The sequence below is a fragment of the Acyrthosiphon pisum genome, chromosome A1 (genome assembly GCF_005508785.2).
Source record: "Acyrthosiphon pisum isolate AL4f chromosome A1, pea_aphid_22Mar2018_4r6ur, whole genome shotgun sequence".
Lineage (NCBI taxonomy): Eukaryota > Metazoa > Arthropoda > Insecta > Hemiptera > Aphididae > Acyrthosiphon > Acyrthosiphon pisum.
In genome coordinates this window covers 148,878,757-148,895,340 of record NC_042494.1, presented here as the reverse complement: position 1 = coordinate 148,895,340, position 16,584 = coordinate 148,878,757, and the positions used below count along the sequence as shown (strand labels likewise).

Sequence of the window (16,584 nt, the reverse complement as noted above, 5' to 3'; positions counted from 1 at the left end):
CTGATAAACACAAGTTTGTTAATATATATATGGAATCCGAATACCTATCTGACGTTGTGAGTTATTTATTTTGCAACGTTAAAAACCCTCATAATTGATCTGCAAATTATCAGCCGACGATACAGGTATCTATATATGATAACAAACAATATTGCTATACGGGCACGGGAATATAATAAACGTTTTAAGTGCATACAATTTTTAAACGACGTCATATATAATATTATGTACCTACACGTATCATAAAATCGATGTACCTCTAAGTCGGTATAATACTCCGTTGTCATCGGCCGCACGGCGCTACTATCGTTTTCTCACGGCACTCAGACGGACCTCGCGGGTGAAAGCTCCACTATTGGCGCGAGATGAAGACATTTCACCGCGTCGTCATCGGTCTCACGCAGGACTATACGTATATTGTTATTACTATTATTGTTATAACTATATTACAGTTTACAGGACGCTTTTACGATTTGTTTTCATATTTTTGCCGTGTAATTCATACATAATATAGTTACATTGTATAGGTGGTATACGTGTGAAATGGTCTTCATCGAGAACTACCCATCCCCCCTGCCAATAGACGAATGGAAACGAAAGGGTATTACGCGCAGTGTCCTACGGCTTTTTTAATAACCATGGGCAATTTTTTTTAAAATTTTTCACTTTTAAACAATATGTACGTCGACATTGTAAGTTGAATTAAAAAAACGGTTTTCTTGTTAAAATTTTAAATGATTAGTACCTATAGTGTTTTTTTTTTAAGTTAATTGCAAGATAATTCAATTTCCGAGGACAGTTAGTTTTTAGATACGTGTTGTCATCAGTAGTACATGCTAGTCGATGAATTACTGACAAAAAGTATTATTAATAATTATTATAAAATAAAGCATTATTGACAAAAGTTTTTTTATCATAATATTGTAATGTAGTTTCCAATTTATGTATTTAACATGACATAATTTTATAGAACTTGTGTACGATTTCGCGTATTTTGGAGCGTTTAAAGCATAGTTTTGGCAATTTTTAGTGCATTCAATTCACAACTCACACTCACGTCATACTCACAATGTAATAGTTATTATAACGATTTATAATATTTATATACCTATTATGTGTAATGTATAAAACCCGCGCACCTTTTTACTATCTTATTTTTTACGCCGTCTCCACTTTAGTCTTTGACGAGCGTTTTCGATGTATGTTTTTTTCTGCCAATCATTGTGAAATACGCACGTGGAAAAACGGTATATATAGGTTTAGTACATGAATGTTCATGCGTAGGTATAGTTATTTTATATCGTTTTTTACTCGTAGTCGGTGTACATTCTCACGGGCTACTTCGTGTGAATCTGACAGATTTTAAGTTAAGTATTAATAATAATAATTAATCTCTCTTCGTTTTTATAGAGGCTATAAAAAAACCGATTTTGTCGGAATACATATAAACGCTATATATTGTATACATATATTATTATTATATGATATATTAAATAGTAATAGAACTCATAATGACTCCGAACGTATTATCATTACACGCTTATATATATTATGTTTATTGTGTATATATTATAATCGATGACTTCGGCTATGCACGATTAAAATACTATAAATCCGTAACCGTTTATCTGCAGTTATACATTAATTTCATTTCCGACGGATTTGTTTTTATACTATAAATTTGACGGTAATCTAAAACCCATTAAATACGAAACCTGCAATAGAGATGAATTTAAATGTACGGATAATAGTTATTGGATCGTATATTCAAAAACAAATAACGATGAAACCCAATACAGAGATTTATGGAGGAAATAATACTCTTAAGTTAAACATATATTGTATTAATTACGTCCCAGCAATAAAATGCATCAAATTGTAACGAAAAATTCTGACGACCTTGTCATTTTGACCTAATCACCTCACTCTCCTAAAATAATGTGTTCTTATATTATAATATTTTAATATTGTATATCCTAGGCAGAATTTCGAAAAAATGTATAAGTAGGTACTATAGGGTTTATTTTGAAATACGCTAATGTCAAATTGATTTTGTACTTTATTATTTTCAAATATCCAAAATTACTATAGAAAGTAACAAGCATTTTATATTTTACATTACTATATTCGACGAGGGAAGTTACAAAAATAAATTGGAAATTGTTTGGATAAGGAATAGTAAATTGCACATTCGGTTCGAGTCGAGTTCATTAAATTTTAGAGTTTCAAAAATTTGGGTTCGAAATGTGACTAAATAGTAACTATATATAATAATATATATAATAGTATGTACATTGTACCTATTATAAAAAACCTAATGCGATTTTAAAGAGGCTGTAACAATATATAGAGTACATTTTCTGTATTTTGAAAATATTAACTTTTGATTAGAATAATACTTTAAAGTTTAAACACATTAAATATAGGTATAGAATAACGTTCATTTTGAAACACGCGAAAAGCGCGAATTAAACTTTTGCCCGGATAACGACTCGCAGTATTATAGTACCTTTCTATATATAATATTGTATACAGTGGCGGATTTAAGGGGGGAGGGACAGAGGTGCCCGCCCTCCATTGGCCTAGCATCTAGGTTAATAAAGTGGGCCGTTTTTAAATATTTATGTCGTAAAACTTGGAAAAAGACAATGGGCCCCTCCTCCAAAAAAAATTGTAGATCCGTCAATGATTGTATAATTCGTTATTATCTATATATACAACTCACCCATATTGACGGTCATGGCGTCCAAGTCTTTGGGTTTGCGCTTCCTGGGACGGCCCTTCTGCCGAGGTTGGGTGGGCGCGGGGACAGCGGGCGCGCCGCCACCACCGGTAGCCGCGGCACCGCCGTTGAAAAACGCGCCGGCGCCGGGCGCGGGCGACTCGAGCGCCCGGGACGACGGGTACGGCGACTGGACGGGCGTCATCGACGGCGGCATGATGGTCCTCTGCAGCGGCGACTGTTGCTGTTGCTGGGCCTGCAGCGACGCGGACGACGGCCCGAACTGCTGGTAATGGTGCTGGCAAAACACCGCGCCGTCGCGCATGCCGAACTGATCGCCCTTGGTCAGCACCGCCAAGCACACGGTGCAACTGAAACACGGCACGTGGAACACTGTGTCCCGGGCGCGCATCACCAGCTCCGACGGTGAAATTCCTGCGTGACACCGGCCGCACCGCCGTATGCCGTACAACCTGCGGACACGCACAAAATATTATTAATACGTTTCCGGTTAAATATAGGTACTATATATATATAGGCATTTATCGTCTTGTTTATCATCGATATATAGTCGACGCAAAAGTGGACGATTTTATTCGAGTTCGAGATTCGGGGGAGTGCACTTTTCAGCGGGGTCATCGATAAAAAGCATATTTTGATGTCACAGCAGTGAACATACGAGGAAGATTAATTTAATTGTTTCGTGTGTCTTTGCAGGTCTCAAGAAATAAATCTGCTATAGTACACGCACTTTTTCGTTGTCCCTCGACACTATAATATTATAGGTACACGTTTTGTAAGCACGAGAATCAACACGACGTCATCGCATCGCAAAAGTATAGATTTTTAATTGGAATTATTTCAAGTCAAATATTCTATTAAAAAAAGTATGCGTCCAGGCACGACATATAAGTATAATATATGCATTTTAAATGTTTCTGCTGTGAAACATAGATCACATTAATGCGTTGTGTATTTACGTGTGTGGATGTGTGAGTGTGTGTCTATGTTGTATTAAAATATTATTATTATCTCCCAGGAAAAATGTCGAAACATCATTAACGTCAGCGCTCAGCTCGTTTTTACAATTGATTTCCGTGTTTCCCATTCATCATACTAACATACATATTATTATTGTTATAAAATATATGCGGAGACGTTTATATACGACAACCGTGTGCGTGTGTGTGTTTATAACATGGTTATGGAAAGGTGGTCGCACAGCGTGTGTCTATTTGATGTGCCTAAAAGAGGTTGTAGGGGGAGAAGGCGACCGTTGGATCTTTTTCGCACCTCCAGTGTGGGCGTGGTCGAACGGCGAAGTCGAACAAAAGGGCCCGTTGGGAAAAATAATGCACAGAAACGTATATAAGTATATATTATATTATAATAATAATATACAACGTATGATTTCCTACGCGTATCGTCGTAATCGCTGCAGCTACTGCCAGCGCCGCCGACAGTAGTCCTCTCCCCGGGGTCCACAAAATAATAATAAAAATACCTCAGCGGGATACCGGCGATACCGCCCTCGTCCCTGCCCGGTCGAGGGCGCGGTGGTTTACATCCCCCCGGTGTGTGTGTGTGTGTGTGTGTTTTCCGGTTACCGGTTCAATGAATGTATTTACCGTGTTGTTGTTTGTTACACTAGTGTTTATCCCGTTCTAATAATATAATATATAACATAACAATATATATTATTATACACATATAATGTGTAACTATGTGCAGCGTGTATAGGTACTTCCACCGTCACCGTCTCTGCAGTTTTGTTTGTTTATTTGCGTAATAATATATATGTATACCTAGAGGGAGACGCAATAATATGATTATTATCCGTGCACGAGAGTGTGAACTCGAGAACAAAAAACAACAGCCGGGGGCATGCGTGTGCGCTGGTTTTTTTTAACGGTTTACCGTTTGGAGGAGAGACGGCCGCCGGATTCGAGTCCACTTGTGCGAAAACCGCAAAAAAAAACAGTCGTTATATATTTGGCAAATGGATAGAAATCGTCGTCAGACACGTCCGGATTTGGGCACGAAAACTGCGGGAAAAAATGCCGATGTATATTTTATGCACTCAACGCCCGCCCGCCAGCCGTCTAGCGCGCACGAGTATAATATATAAAAATTATATAATATGTAATATGTATAACGTCCAATTACGCGTATAGGTATAATATATGGCGCGTGAATAATATGAAAAAAAGGAGTGTCCTCTAGACCGCAGACACATTCCGCGCGCGTAATTCAAAACGATTTATAAGCGATACGCGCACACATTATTATTATTACAATATAATAATATAATATAAATAAGTAAATAGTATCAATAGTATTGTATCTACGGACTCTACGGAACCCGATCGGGGCGCACTTATCGCAGCACAGAGATCTTCCTAGCGGAGACGCTGCGCGAACTCTGCTGCTCCGGCTCCGGCTGCAGCGTCGGTGGCAGAGCATGATGATAATTATAATATTATAATATATATTCTGTAGGCGGCGGGTTGGCGATTTTCGCCACGATTTCCATATAACGTCAAGACAGCGCTGCACCGTACACTGTCGAAGCGCATTACACTGCACCCGCGATTATCGCAAATTACCAACCCTTCCTCGTCCTTCCTCGTCCTACCCACCACCCCCCTCACGCATCGGCATTGGTCCAGTTTTCGCGAGTTTATATCATTAGCATATAAACCTATAATAATAATAAGTATTATACATAGGTAGAATACATAATATAAATTATAATAGATAGTACCTAACCAATAACATGCGTTATAGGTATATACTATGGATATTGTTGTGCAGAAACCGCTCACGGTATCGTTATTGGTGCACTTCGACGGAATGGTGTGCAGTGATTTTTTTATAATTTTTTTTTTTACGTTCGCATCGTCGTGACCCGCCGGTGACTCGGTGCAGCAACCTTGGTTCGTGCGTCCAAACCGGTATAGCACCGCGAATGTATACCGCGGTTATCGCGTCCGACCGATCGCGCGTCGTCGGAGCGGACGACGGTGTATATATTATTATTATCGCATTATTATATTACAATATCACGTGCACGTATGAAAACGCGCGCGGAAAACTACCTCCACTGCCGCCGCCGGGAAAACAACAATATTTCACTATTGGGGGGGAGGAGGCAAACGTTATCTTATATACGCCACCCGCGTCTTGAAAAACTATTATCATTATTATTTATTGCACAGTAATTCCTTGTATTATTTTGCGATATTTATTCGTACTAGGTATATGTTTATTTTTTGTAACTAGAATTTTAACTACGCCAAACCTACACCTAACCCGAACGTCGGGTACGAGCGTGGCCTCGGCGTGTCACCGAGCGCTTGTTTTTTCTTCTCCTCCGCGGCTGTTCTATCGTATGTGTATATATAACATAATCATTGGTGTATGATATACCACGCGAGACACCGAGAAACGCGCCTCGGAGCATTATTATTATAATATATATTATTATAAAATATACAAAACCAAAACCGAATCGACGGTCTGTGTCGCGGTGTCGCGTTTACCGCGGAACGGTTCGGGTCGGTTTGACTCGCGGGACCGTGAACTACTATATAATATAATATAGGTAACGACACACAATACGGCAGCAGCTCGAAATATTAAATGAGTGTAGGTACACCGTGCACGTTATATATTATAATATAGTCGTGGTTCTGTACTAGGTCATACTACGCCGATAATTTTCTTTTTTTGAATTTTCATTGCAATGCGTGTCGTCGTTAGACGAAAAAATCTGGTTTAGAAATTTGACACGCCTCGCGAAAACGATTAACAATCGTGTTCGTCAAACCAGGGGTAGTTATAACTTGCCCGACATACATAGTTATTATATAGGATAAGGAGATAGATCCGATATGCGATCTCATCGTTTGTGCGCACTATACATGCAGCTGCTCCTGCAGAGAGTACATAAATAACTATTATTATGGTCACTGTCGTTATTTTTATTATCTTTTTTTTTTTAATAATCAAACATTTTTACAGGTTTTCACGTTAAAATATAATATATAGGCGACGAGACCGGCTGCAGCAGGAAATCCGTTTTTGGGGACACAACACGCGATGTGTTCGCGCGGCCGGTAGTAAAATATATAAATACACGTTGTTGTGTATAATATACTTTTCTCAAGACTGCTGGGCGCGCTATGTCTCCTGTTGCGAGGTTCCGGGACGCGTGAAGTCCGAAAAATCAACGGCTATATAGTAATATCATGCATGTATAGCGCCCATCCCGTACGAACAAACACTAAAAAACAGGTAGGCCGGATAATAAACGACGAGGATGAAATGTTTTTAAAAAAAAAAACCTAGGTAGCAAAACAGAAATGCATTGTTCCGTATGTGTGTTATTATTACGGTGTTAATTAGGCGCATCGCTCGCGCATACATGTACAATAATAATAATATCGTCTACACGTTTCGAAAAATCGTTTTAAAACCACGAGCGTCATACGATGTGTACGGTGGTGCACGTATGTGTGCGTGTGTGTGATAATATGCGTGTGCAAGTCTTGTTACTTCTGCAGCGCGCGGTTCTCACTCTTCCGTCCCGATGGCTCGGGTGTGCCGCACTATCTTTACATAACAACACTATCCGTCGTAACAGATAACATCAATGAGAGATTCACACGTACATGCGTGAGCATATCACACACACACACACACCACTGTTATTAAGAGAGAGAAAGAAACGTAATATAAAAATAAACACGCGCGTGTATAACAATATTTCGGAAGGCAACGAAAAAATGTGCGAGTACCGTAACGGTGGAATGTGCGGTATAAAATGGTTTTTGTGGTATCTACCTACCTACACTGTTTCGGTCGGAATATGCCGACCAGTTGGTATTGCAGCATTAAACAACACCTCGCGAGGAGAAATATAAAAATTTTTTTACCACACTCTGCGCGAAATAAACACCATTCGAATTTTAACAATTAGACTGCATATTATACTGTCTATACCTACATAAGAAACCTCCCCTTCGTACGTACGACTATTTGTATATTTCTACTGAAAACCAAAATATTTTCCGGTCGTCGCATCGTTGCATCAGTTCACGCACAATGTACAATTAGAGGTACATTTAGATTTTCTCAAACAGTTGAATATACCTATTTAAGGGTATATAGCCACGTAGGCTCTACACTGCTGCTGCATCTACTGCTATATAATATAATATAAACGTCGCAGAAGTACCTTGCAGCAGAGATACGAATGCGCCGCGGGAGCAGCTATAATATTATATCATTATTATTATTATATAGACAAGCTGCAAACGGGCACCGGCGTCGGGGGCACGCGTCCGAGATCGTATCGTCTCCGAGAATACGGAGAATAATAATAAGAAGATCGTAATAATAGTGTACAAAATAATATATATAGATGCGCACTTAGACGGTTTAGTCGCGCGCCCGGCGGGGTGTCGTCGTGTTGGACGCGGTCCGCTGTCGTATTATTTCATTTTTTATTCTCTTTTTTTACTCCTCTTCGCGGTCCTACACGCGCGTCTATAGTCGTAAGCATATTATGTATAGATATACACATATCGTCATACATATATTTTATAATAATATAACGCATACGACTATAACTTAAATCTTTCGGACTCCGAGCGGCATCCGAGATTAGGTCCAAAAAAATGGTCAAGTATTCAATAAAAAGAACTGTCGTACGTGTCGGGTGAGCTCGCGTTTGACTGCGGCGGGGGTTCTTCTTTCACCCATCGCGTATAACGTGGTATATGGTATAACGCGGCGTAATACGACATTATTATGTATTGCGCGTACCTAGTGTCCGATTACGCCCCGGCTAGTCGAGAGTGATATTTAAATAATATATATATAGTCATCCGTAGGAATTTTAAGTCGCGTCTGTCATTGTTAGAGGACGTCGTCGTATATATATATATATATTTATGCAGAACGTCGTCGTGTTTATTATTATTATTAATTTGACGTTCGGAGATAAACTCGAGAGCGAGTAAAATAATTTCGTAGCGCACATTCCTTGATTTATTTTTTTGCGACTATCGTTGCGACAGTAACAACCCCCCCCCCCTTCCCGTTTCCCTAGCACGACCCAAACGCCGTGACCGGAGAGTCGCTCGGCGATCTTTTCTCGGCGCGTTTTAACTGCGATCACGTGCAAGCGGCAGCAGTGAGGCTGCACATGTGCAGGTTGCACCGCGCGACAAGCAAAACCGTAGTACTACAACTACTTCTGCACACGATATTATTTATTATAATATTATATACACGACTTACAACTCTACTCGTATATACATGTACACATGGATCGACCACACAATTCGCCGCCGCCGAAACTTCTTCCAGACTATCGTCGTATTATTATTGCGTCGTACGCTTCCCGTCGATCGTAAATCGTAAATCATATATATATATATATATAGCTAGTATAGTGGCGTCTCGCACACGTATAGTATTATACCAGTACTCGGGGTGCGGTATAGTGAGGGTGTGAGGGTTACATGTTATAATATACGCGAACCGTTTTCGCGAGTTTCTCGACGTATATTATATATATATAATATAAGCGCCATAAATCACGCGGGTGCACTATATGCTATAGAAAATAATATTCTGGACGCGCCGCCGTTTACATGTGTTGTACATACATATTATACTTAATATAAGACCCACGTGTTTGTCGCCGCACATGACGTCGACATTCAAAGGATTTCTCGATCGTTTTTTATCTGCTCCAGTTTTTTTTTTACGGGTCTTTTTAGATTTTATTTTTTATTTAAGAAGCCGCCTTTCTCGATTTTTTTTTTTTACACGACATCTCGCTGCCAGAATACGCGTATTACACGAACGCAAACCCGAAGTCGTTTCTTTTTTTGTCCAAACCTCCGCGTCAGTCTTCGAAAATATCACAGATGGACGTGTCGATATATGACCGTCGTGTATAATACACAGTTACAATATTATAATATTACGCGTTATTAAAACAGCAGACGACGTGTTTTTTCAATCGCGCACGATACTGACCTCTACCGTATAATAATATATAATATTAAAACATCATGTATGCGCACGATCTTGTAACGTATTATTGATACGGTTTAATCAATGATTTGAACAAATAATATTTATTTTAACGTAGGTACACATAAAATATTAAATATTTTTATTTTATTTTACGAAAAAACAAACAATATAGACGACTGTCAACAATAATAAAAACGTTATGATATAATAATATGTATAATATAGGTAATGACCGCGTTTCGTGCGCCGCGACCGCTGGCGATCGTCATGTTATCGCGTGAATGTGTGCGTGATCAGCTTCGACCACGGTCACCCGACTGTCGGATATACATATGTATTATTATATTGTAGGTACCTATACGAATAATATTATTATACAGAGAGAGGGTCGCGGGTTGTGCCAAGTCATAGTGGACACAATGGTACAATGCGCAATAATGCGTGCCCTCTATCGTTTGGCTGTTATGTTTTTATTAAATTATCATCGTTATTATTACTATTATTATTGGGATAACAGCGAATAATATACCAAAAGGCCATTCGTTCCACGTGAGAACTCGCATGTGTACACCTATATACGTTTTCTGTTGTTGGCCGTGACGCGAACACCATTTATCATATAAATGTATATATATTTAATACACAACTCAGGTAACATGAGTAATAAGTAGGTATATCGATAGGAATATTGTGCGTGTGCGTTCTCAATTGCGAGAACGTCGTCCACTTAAACGGTTTGACATTTTTTCACCCCCACGCAGGAATAATGGACTTAACGATTTACGCTTCATCACGAATCGAGCGGGGTTGAGCATCATATTATATAATGGTATCCAGCTCCTTCGAAACGGTCGAAACGGGGTTGGGAAAAGTATCCTAGGTGGTCACCCAATATAATGGAAATCATGATGTCACACTCTGCAGGTTTTATACGTTCTTTGAAGACAAAACCTTTTGGAATGCGTGTACTTGAACAACATATAACATATTATAAGCATCATCATTTGTTATCTAAATGATGATTTTTAACTCAATGAATATAATAATATATTGAAGACTACTTCATTTTTCTAAACACGAGTTTTAAATTTGTTTCTTTTTTCATCCGGGGCCCCGTTAGCCTATATCATTTTATAATGACAAATTCGGTAGACGAAATATACATTGGTGGTGACAAGTGACGCGCATAAGTATACGTCTTGTAGTATTCAAATTTACTAAACAGTGGACCTAGTTTAACAGCTTAGATTAGACATCCTGGGTTGTGGGGGCGATGCATATTTGTAGGATGTCCGATAATATAGATCTATAATATGTAAATCTATCTACAATACTATACGAATACAAGACACAAGACATAATAATATCATATACGGTGTAGAATACTAATAAAGTATTCAAGAGGTATCTTAATAAACTTTTAGTCCTGATGTCATAGACAGCTTTTTTAACATCTGCCTACCTATACGATCAACCGGTGTCTACATTCTACCCATATTATATAATCTTCGCGCGCGCGGCGACACTCATCGGCATAACGTCACGTATTAGGTACACGAGCACTACTCTGGGACTCCCGTGGCGCTGGACACTAAGACTTTACACAGTTTACGGCTCGGCACAAAAAGCCGGAGACGACAAAAAAATGTAATGTGTATATCGTCGTATGGCATTAACACGTTATTTATTAAGCGGAGCACGGTTGACAACAAACGCGCACGACCAGCGGCCGAGAATTATAGACCCAACACGTAGTTTGAAATTTCGTGTTTTTCATTTTATAACTACCTAGGTATATATAATATATATCTGCGATTCCATCATACGCGGTTTTACGCATAAACCTACTAGGTATAGATCGATAGACGATAATATAGGTGGACTTGGGGGGAACAAAACTAAACGGAAAAAATTTGTATATTATATATTATTTTGTATGGGGAAGTAATATAATAATAATAACTCACTATCGGCGTAGTCCATACGATATAATTTTTTTTAGAAAATAGACCACCGGTGAGCACAGTATTGTTATTCGATGGTTGAAAAACCAAAAATTATTTGGTGTAAATTTTTTCTCAAAACTGTTTTATAAGGTAATTTGGTTAAATCAAAAGTCGGTTATATAGTTTTACCTAATAATATTTTAAGACTAAGACAACTATATTTTTTAATGTGTATTCGAATTGAATTGTCTGTTTCTTTTTTATTATTATTTAAAATGATTTACCAAGTTAATGCTCATAAAAGTTTAATATCATAATTATATAGCTTATGACATTTATGTATTTTAAGATATGATACCATATCAGCTGATCATAGATTCTATAATGTTTACAAAGCAGTTAAAGATTATGGTCATATTATATAGGTATGGCAGGGAAATTAAATATAAATAGTGATAATTTTAATGAGGTTTGTGGATAAAAAATTTGATAAGCAATACATGACTCAATGACTACCATAGGAAGCTTATTGTGAGTTTATTTAAAAGGACGGTATAAGTAAAGAGATTAGAGGGTTAATGAGGTTTTGAATTCGTTCAAAATCTTGACTTTGAATCGGAATAGTATTGGATGTTGCAGGTTGGACAGCTCTTATGCTGGCGTATGATGGGCCGCGCGAGGTTGTATTTGATACGTGTCGACATGTAGAAACGTGTTGAGTTTGAATTTTTTAATATTGGGCCCTGGAACGTATATTTAGCACCCTTAAGGTATAAAACGTCCTAAAATAATAGGTACCTACCACATTATGCGTCCAGACGTGTTATTATCAGATAACATTAATGATAGCCCTGCATTATATATTTTATTATGTATACCTACTACCTATAATGGTATAATAATATGTAGTTAATAAAAAATTAATAATCTATAATACCTACATAGTGTATTATTAGTTATTACAAGTCCGTTTAAATAGCGGAAAAAAAATATTTAAATTGTATCAATGTACTCCATTACGGTACCTTAACGCTACCCGTACATTTGTTGTCTCCGTCTTACACACGCACGATATAGCAAATTGTTGTTCACTAGTTTCAATAGTGTGCTATTAGTTTTGATACTAGAGTGAATTTACCTACTATATAACTTTTAGGTAAGAACATTATCTGTGATTAAGCGTTGCTGTTTTTTCGAATTTTTTATTTTCAAGCAAGATATGGGTACGCGAAATATCAAAAATTAAGAATGCTCATATCTCGCTTGAAAATTAAAATATCAAAAAAAAAAAAGCCAACACTTAAGCACAGATAATGTCATTATCTAAAAAATGTATGATAGGTCAAATCACTCTAATATCAAAGCTAACAGCACACTATTGAAACTAGTGAACGAAAATTTGCTAAGTCGTACGTGTGTAAGACGGATACAACAAATTCATAGGTATATCTTCTTATAAGCTTATGCTTAAGGTGGTACCAAATTAGACTGCACAGTATGTTATATAATCAAATCAATTCGCAGATAACGAAAAAAACAAAACATTTTACCAAGAGTTGTGATGTTTTGAATTTTTTTGGAAAATATAAAACAGCTGATCTCTGTAAAATATCTGATGTTTGTAACATACGAATATTCTGGCCATTCCTATATGCATCGTATATACTGTATGTCCACGACCGTACCTCAGTTTAAATTAGTCAGCAAACCACGAAAATATATTTAAAATACCCAACAATTATTATGCAACCCATCAGTGCAGTTATTTCTAACGAATTTGTAGGGGGATGGCAGGGGGGAGCTCCTCTAAATTTTTTTTATATTAACTAAGAGAGCCCCTTTATTAATTATTTTCATTAGAACAGGGTACGTGGTATGTTCTATTAAAACTTAAAGATAATATTTTTTTATACAGATTATTGTTGACTCTTAATTATTATTCCCAAAATTGTGTTGAAATAAATAGGTAATCAAATTCAATTGTATGGTGTTATTATTAATATATGTCAGTATAATACAAAACAGCTATCGAATATCATTTTAAACTAATTTTAAAAAAAAAACCAAGTAATGCACCTACATTAAATTAATTACATATAATTATTTTTAATGTGAATATATACAATAATTGTTCAAAAATATTAATTTTGATCGCTCAAATTATAAGCAGTTCATCAGTACCTATAGTGTAATGGAATACTTGCATATTGTTATTATCATAATTTCTTTCAGGATTGATTGTTGTTGGTCCACCCTCCAAAAAAAACTGCTTAGATTAAGCTTAATCTTTTCAAGGGATGGTTTCAGTTAGGTCTTAAGAGTCAACCCCTTCTACTATTTTTTCCGATTCGAACACTATAGGTATAACATATAATACAACACACGTAAGATATAATATACACAGTGCTGCAGGGACGATGTGGTCGGCGTAAACGTATGTTATATATAATAATAGGGTGGTTTCACAGTTATTATTTGTTCGCATTGCGTATTTATTACATATATATATAAACTAGGGTGAACCTGCCGCCTGCGGGGGACTCGGAGCCATCGACGAGGCGAATTCACTAAACAAAATTACACGGTGGTGCACAATAGTGCTCAAAATATATAATATAATTTGAGTGTGTGTGTGTGTGTGTTTGTGTGTGTAGCAGCAGCAGCAGCAGGTCGTCTGTGTCACGTCTGTGCACGGTGTGCGCGATGATTCGATACAACCACCGATAAGAGAGCGCGAACGGCACACAACGGCCGTATTGTACGACTGATTCGTATAATATTATTATGTAGGTATATAGTATAATAATATGTGTAATAGCCGACGGAGATAAAACTAACGAGAAGAGATCGAAGAGTTGCTGCACAGAGAGAGCCGGTCCGGACCGCCGGTCGGGGGTGGGGTACGATGATTGGGCGATTTTCGCTCTGCCGAGTTATTCTCTTTTTTTCTCTCTTTTTTTTTACCATACGTGATGGTGCATCAGTAGTGTGGTGTGTCTCGTAACGATTTCGTTGCGTCGTATATTATTTTATGTAGGTACCTCTATACATATAGGTAGGTGGGTTACCTGTGTATATATACCGTTCGGTCTATGTAGGTATATACACACGTCGCGTCGTTCCCATCGTGCGACTGCGGCGGCGGCGGCGGCGGCCGCACACAATGGCCCCCAGCCCAGCCGGTGACCTTTTGGCGCGGGGAGGTATATAATATTATTATATAGGTATACATACACACAGGCGAAAGAGAGAAGGAAACGAAAGAATAAAAACCGACTTTTATCCTTATATTCTTTGACGCGCGCGTTGACGCAATACCAAAGTGATAATTAAGACATCCGAATCGACACGAGGCCGCCGCACGTTATTCACCGGCACAAATCCTATATATATATATATATAAAACATATACGTACACGACGACGCGCCTATATAATAATAATATAATATACCTACTCATATTATATTATATATACGCCGATATAGGCACCCGTAACTATATATTATTGTGTTCAATACACGCTGGCCGACCCGCGCACACAAGCTCACACGGTCGCTGGCTGCACATACGGACGCACGCCCGGCGCCGCCGTATGGAGGTAACACGTAGGTATATAAGATACACAGATATAGGTATAATGTATGTATATATATATATATAATATATAATATAATAATATGTGTGTGTGTGTGTGTGTGTAACCGAAGTAAAACGAGTTGTGCGCACCTTTCAATTTCACACGTCACTCGGTCGTCCGCCGCCGCCGCCGCCGTCACCGGTAGTCTTCGCTGCCGGGACGGACACCGTGCGAATAACAATAATAATTATTATTGTTAATTTAGAACCCGAGACTTAATGCTCTAAAAACGTATATAACATGCATATGCAGTTATTATGCGTTAAAAAAATAAAACAAAAATATGCGCATATATTATTATTATTCATGAATCGCGATTATATATTTACAATTGTGGCAAGTTCATTTTGAATACTATTAAACCATACAATATTAATAAGATTCTATAATATACCGTCTTCACCGCATCTACAATCAGATCACAACAGATGTACACAAAATACGCGTCACACGAAGACGTATTATATTACGTAGGTACAATAAAATATAAGAACTACGGAGATTAAATATTGTCGGACATAACACGACCGGCCACAAGATTAAAATCTAAAATAAACATCTTAATTTTCGAAGTATTTAATCTGCGTGATATTAAATATCAACAAATATTTATGTTAAAACCGTATCTGTGGGCATTAGAAAATGGTAAAACCTGCAGGAAATGTATTTTCTGTAAAAACTCAATAAATAGTTAAATAATAATTGAATCTTCATTCATAAAGTAATGAAATTGATGTATAAAAAACGTACATAACGTTATCTAATTATTATGGGCCAACAAAAAAAACACGAAAATTTCACAAAATTCAAACCCTAATTATTATAAATGGTTATATGTTTACTCGGCATATATTATATACGATGATATATTAGGTTTACCTACCTACGACCTACCTAAATATAATATTTGGTGTACAATACGCGCACCGTACACCGGGTGTATGAGACCAGTGGCTATAATATAGTCTTCTATATTATAATATACGTTATAAGCTCATAAATAATTGTTACGTAATGTGTAAAAAATAATCAGACTGCTCGCGAACACACATGCGTTAAATACCGTCGTATAAAAATATATACATCGTGTGCTCGCTGCAAGACTCGAGCGATCGTTATCGTGGCGAAAAACGGGGCGAAAACCCCAAGACATGGTCGGTCGCGAGTGTCTATAGTTTCGAGCCGCCGGCATAATATATTTTAATAATTATTGCGCGGCGCATCC

At 37.6% G+C, this 16,584-nt stretch overlaps 1 protein-coding gene across 2 annotated transcripts in view; it reads right to left on the bottom strand.

Moving 5' to 3' along the window:
• Positions 1–16,584, bottom strand: part of LOC100159100 (LIM/homeobox protein Lhx9) — a 59,600-nt gene that overhangs the window by 21,177 nt on the left and 21,839 nt on the right. For both annotated transcript variants that reach the window (XM_001945969.5, XM_008183491.3), the window contains exon 4: positions 2,726–3,195. In XM_001945969.5, coding sequence (XP_001946004.2) covers positions 2,726–3,195 — 470 coding nt within the window. The remainder of the gene's footprint in view (positions 1–2,725; positions 3,196–16,584) is intronic.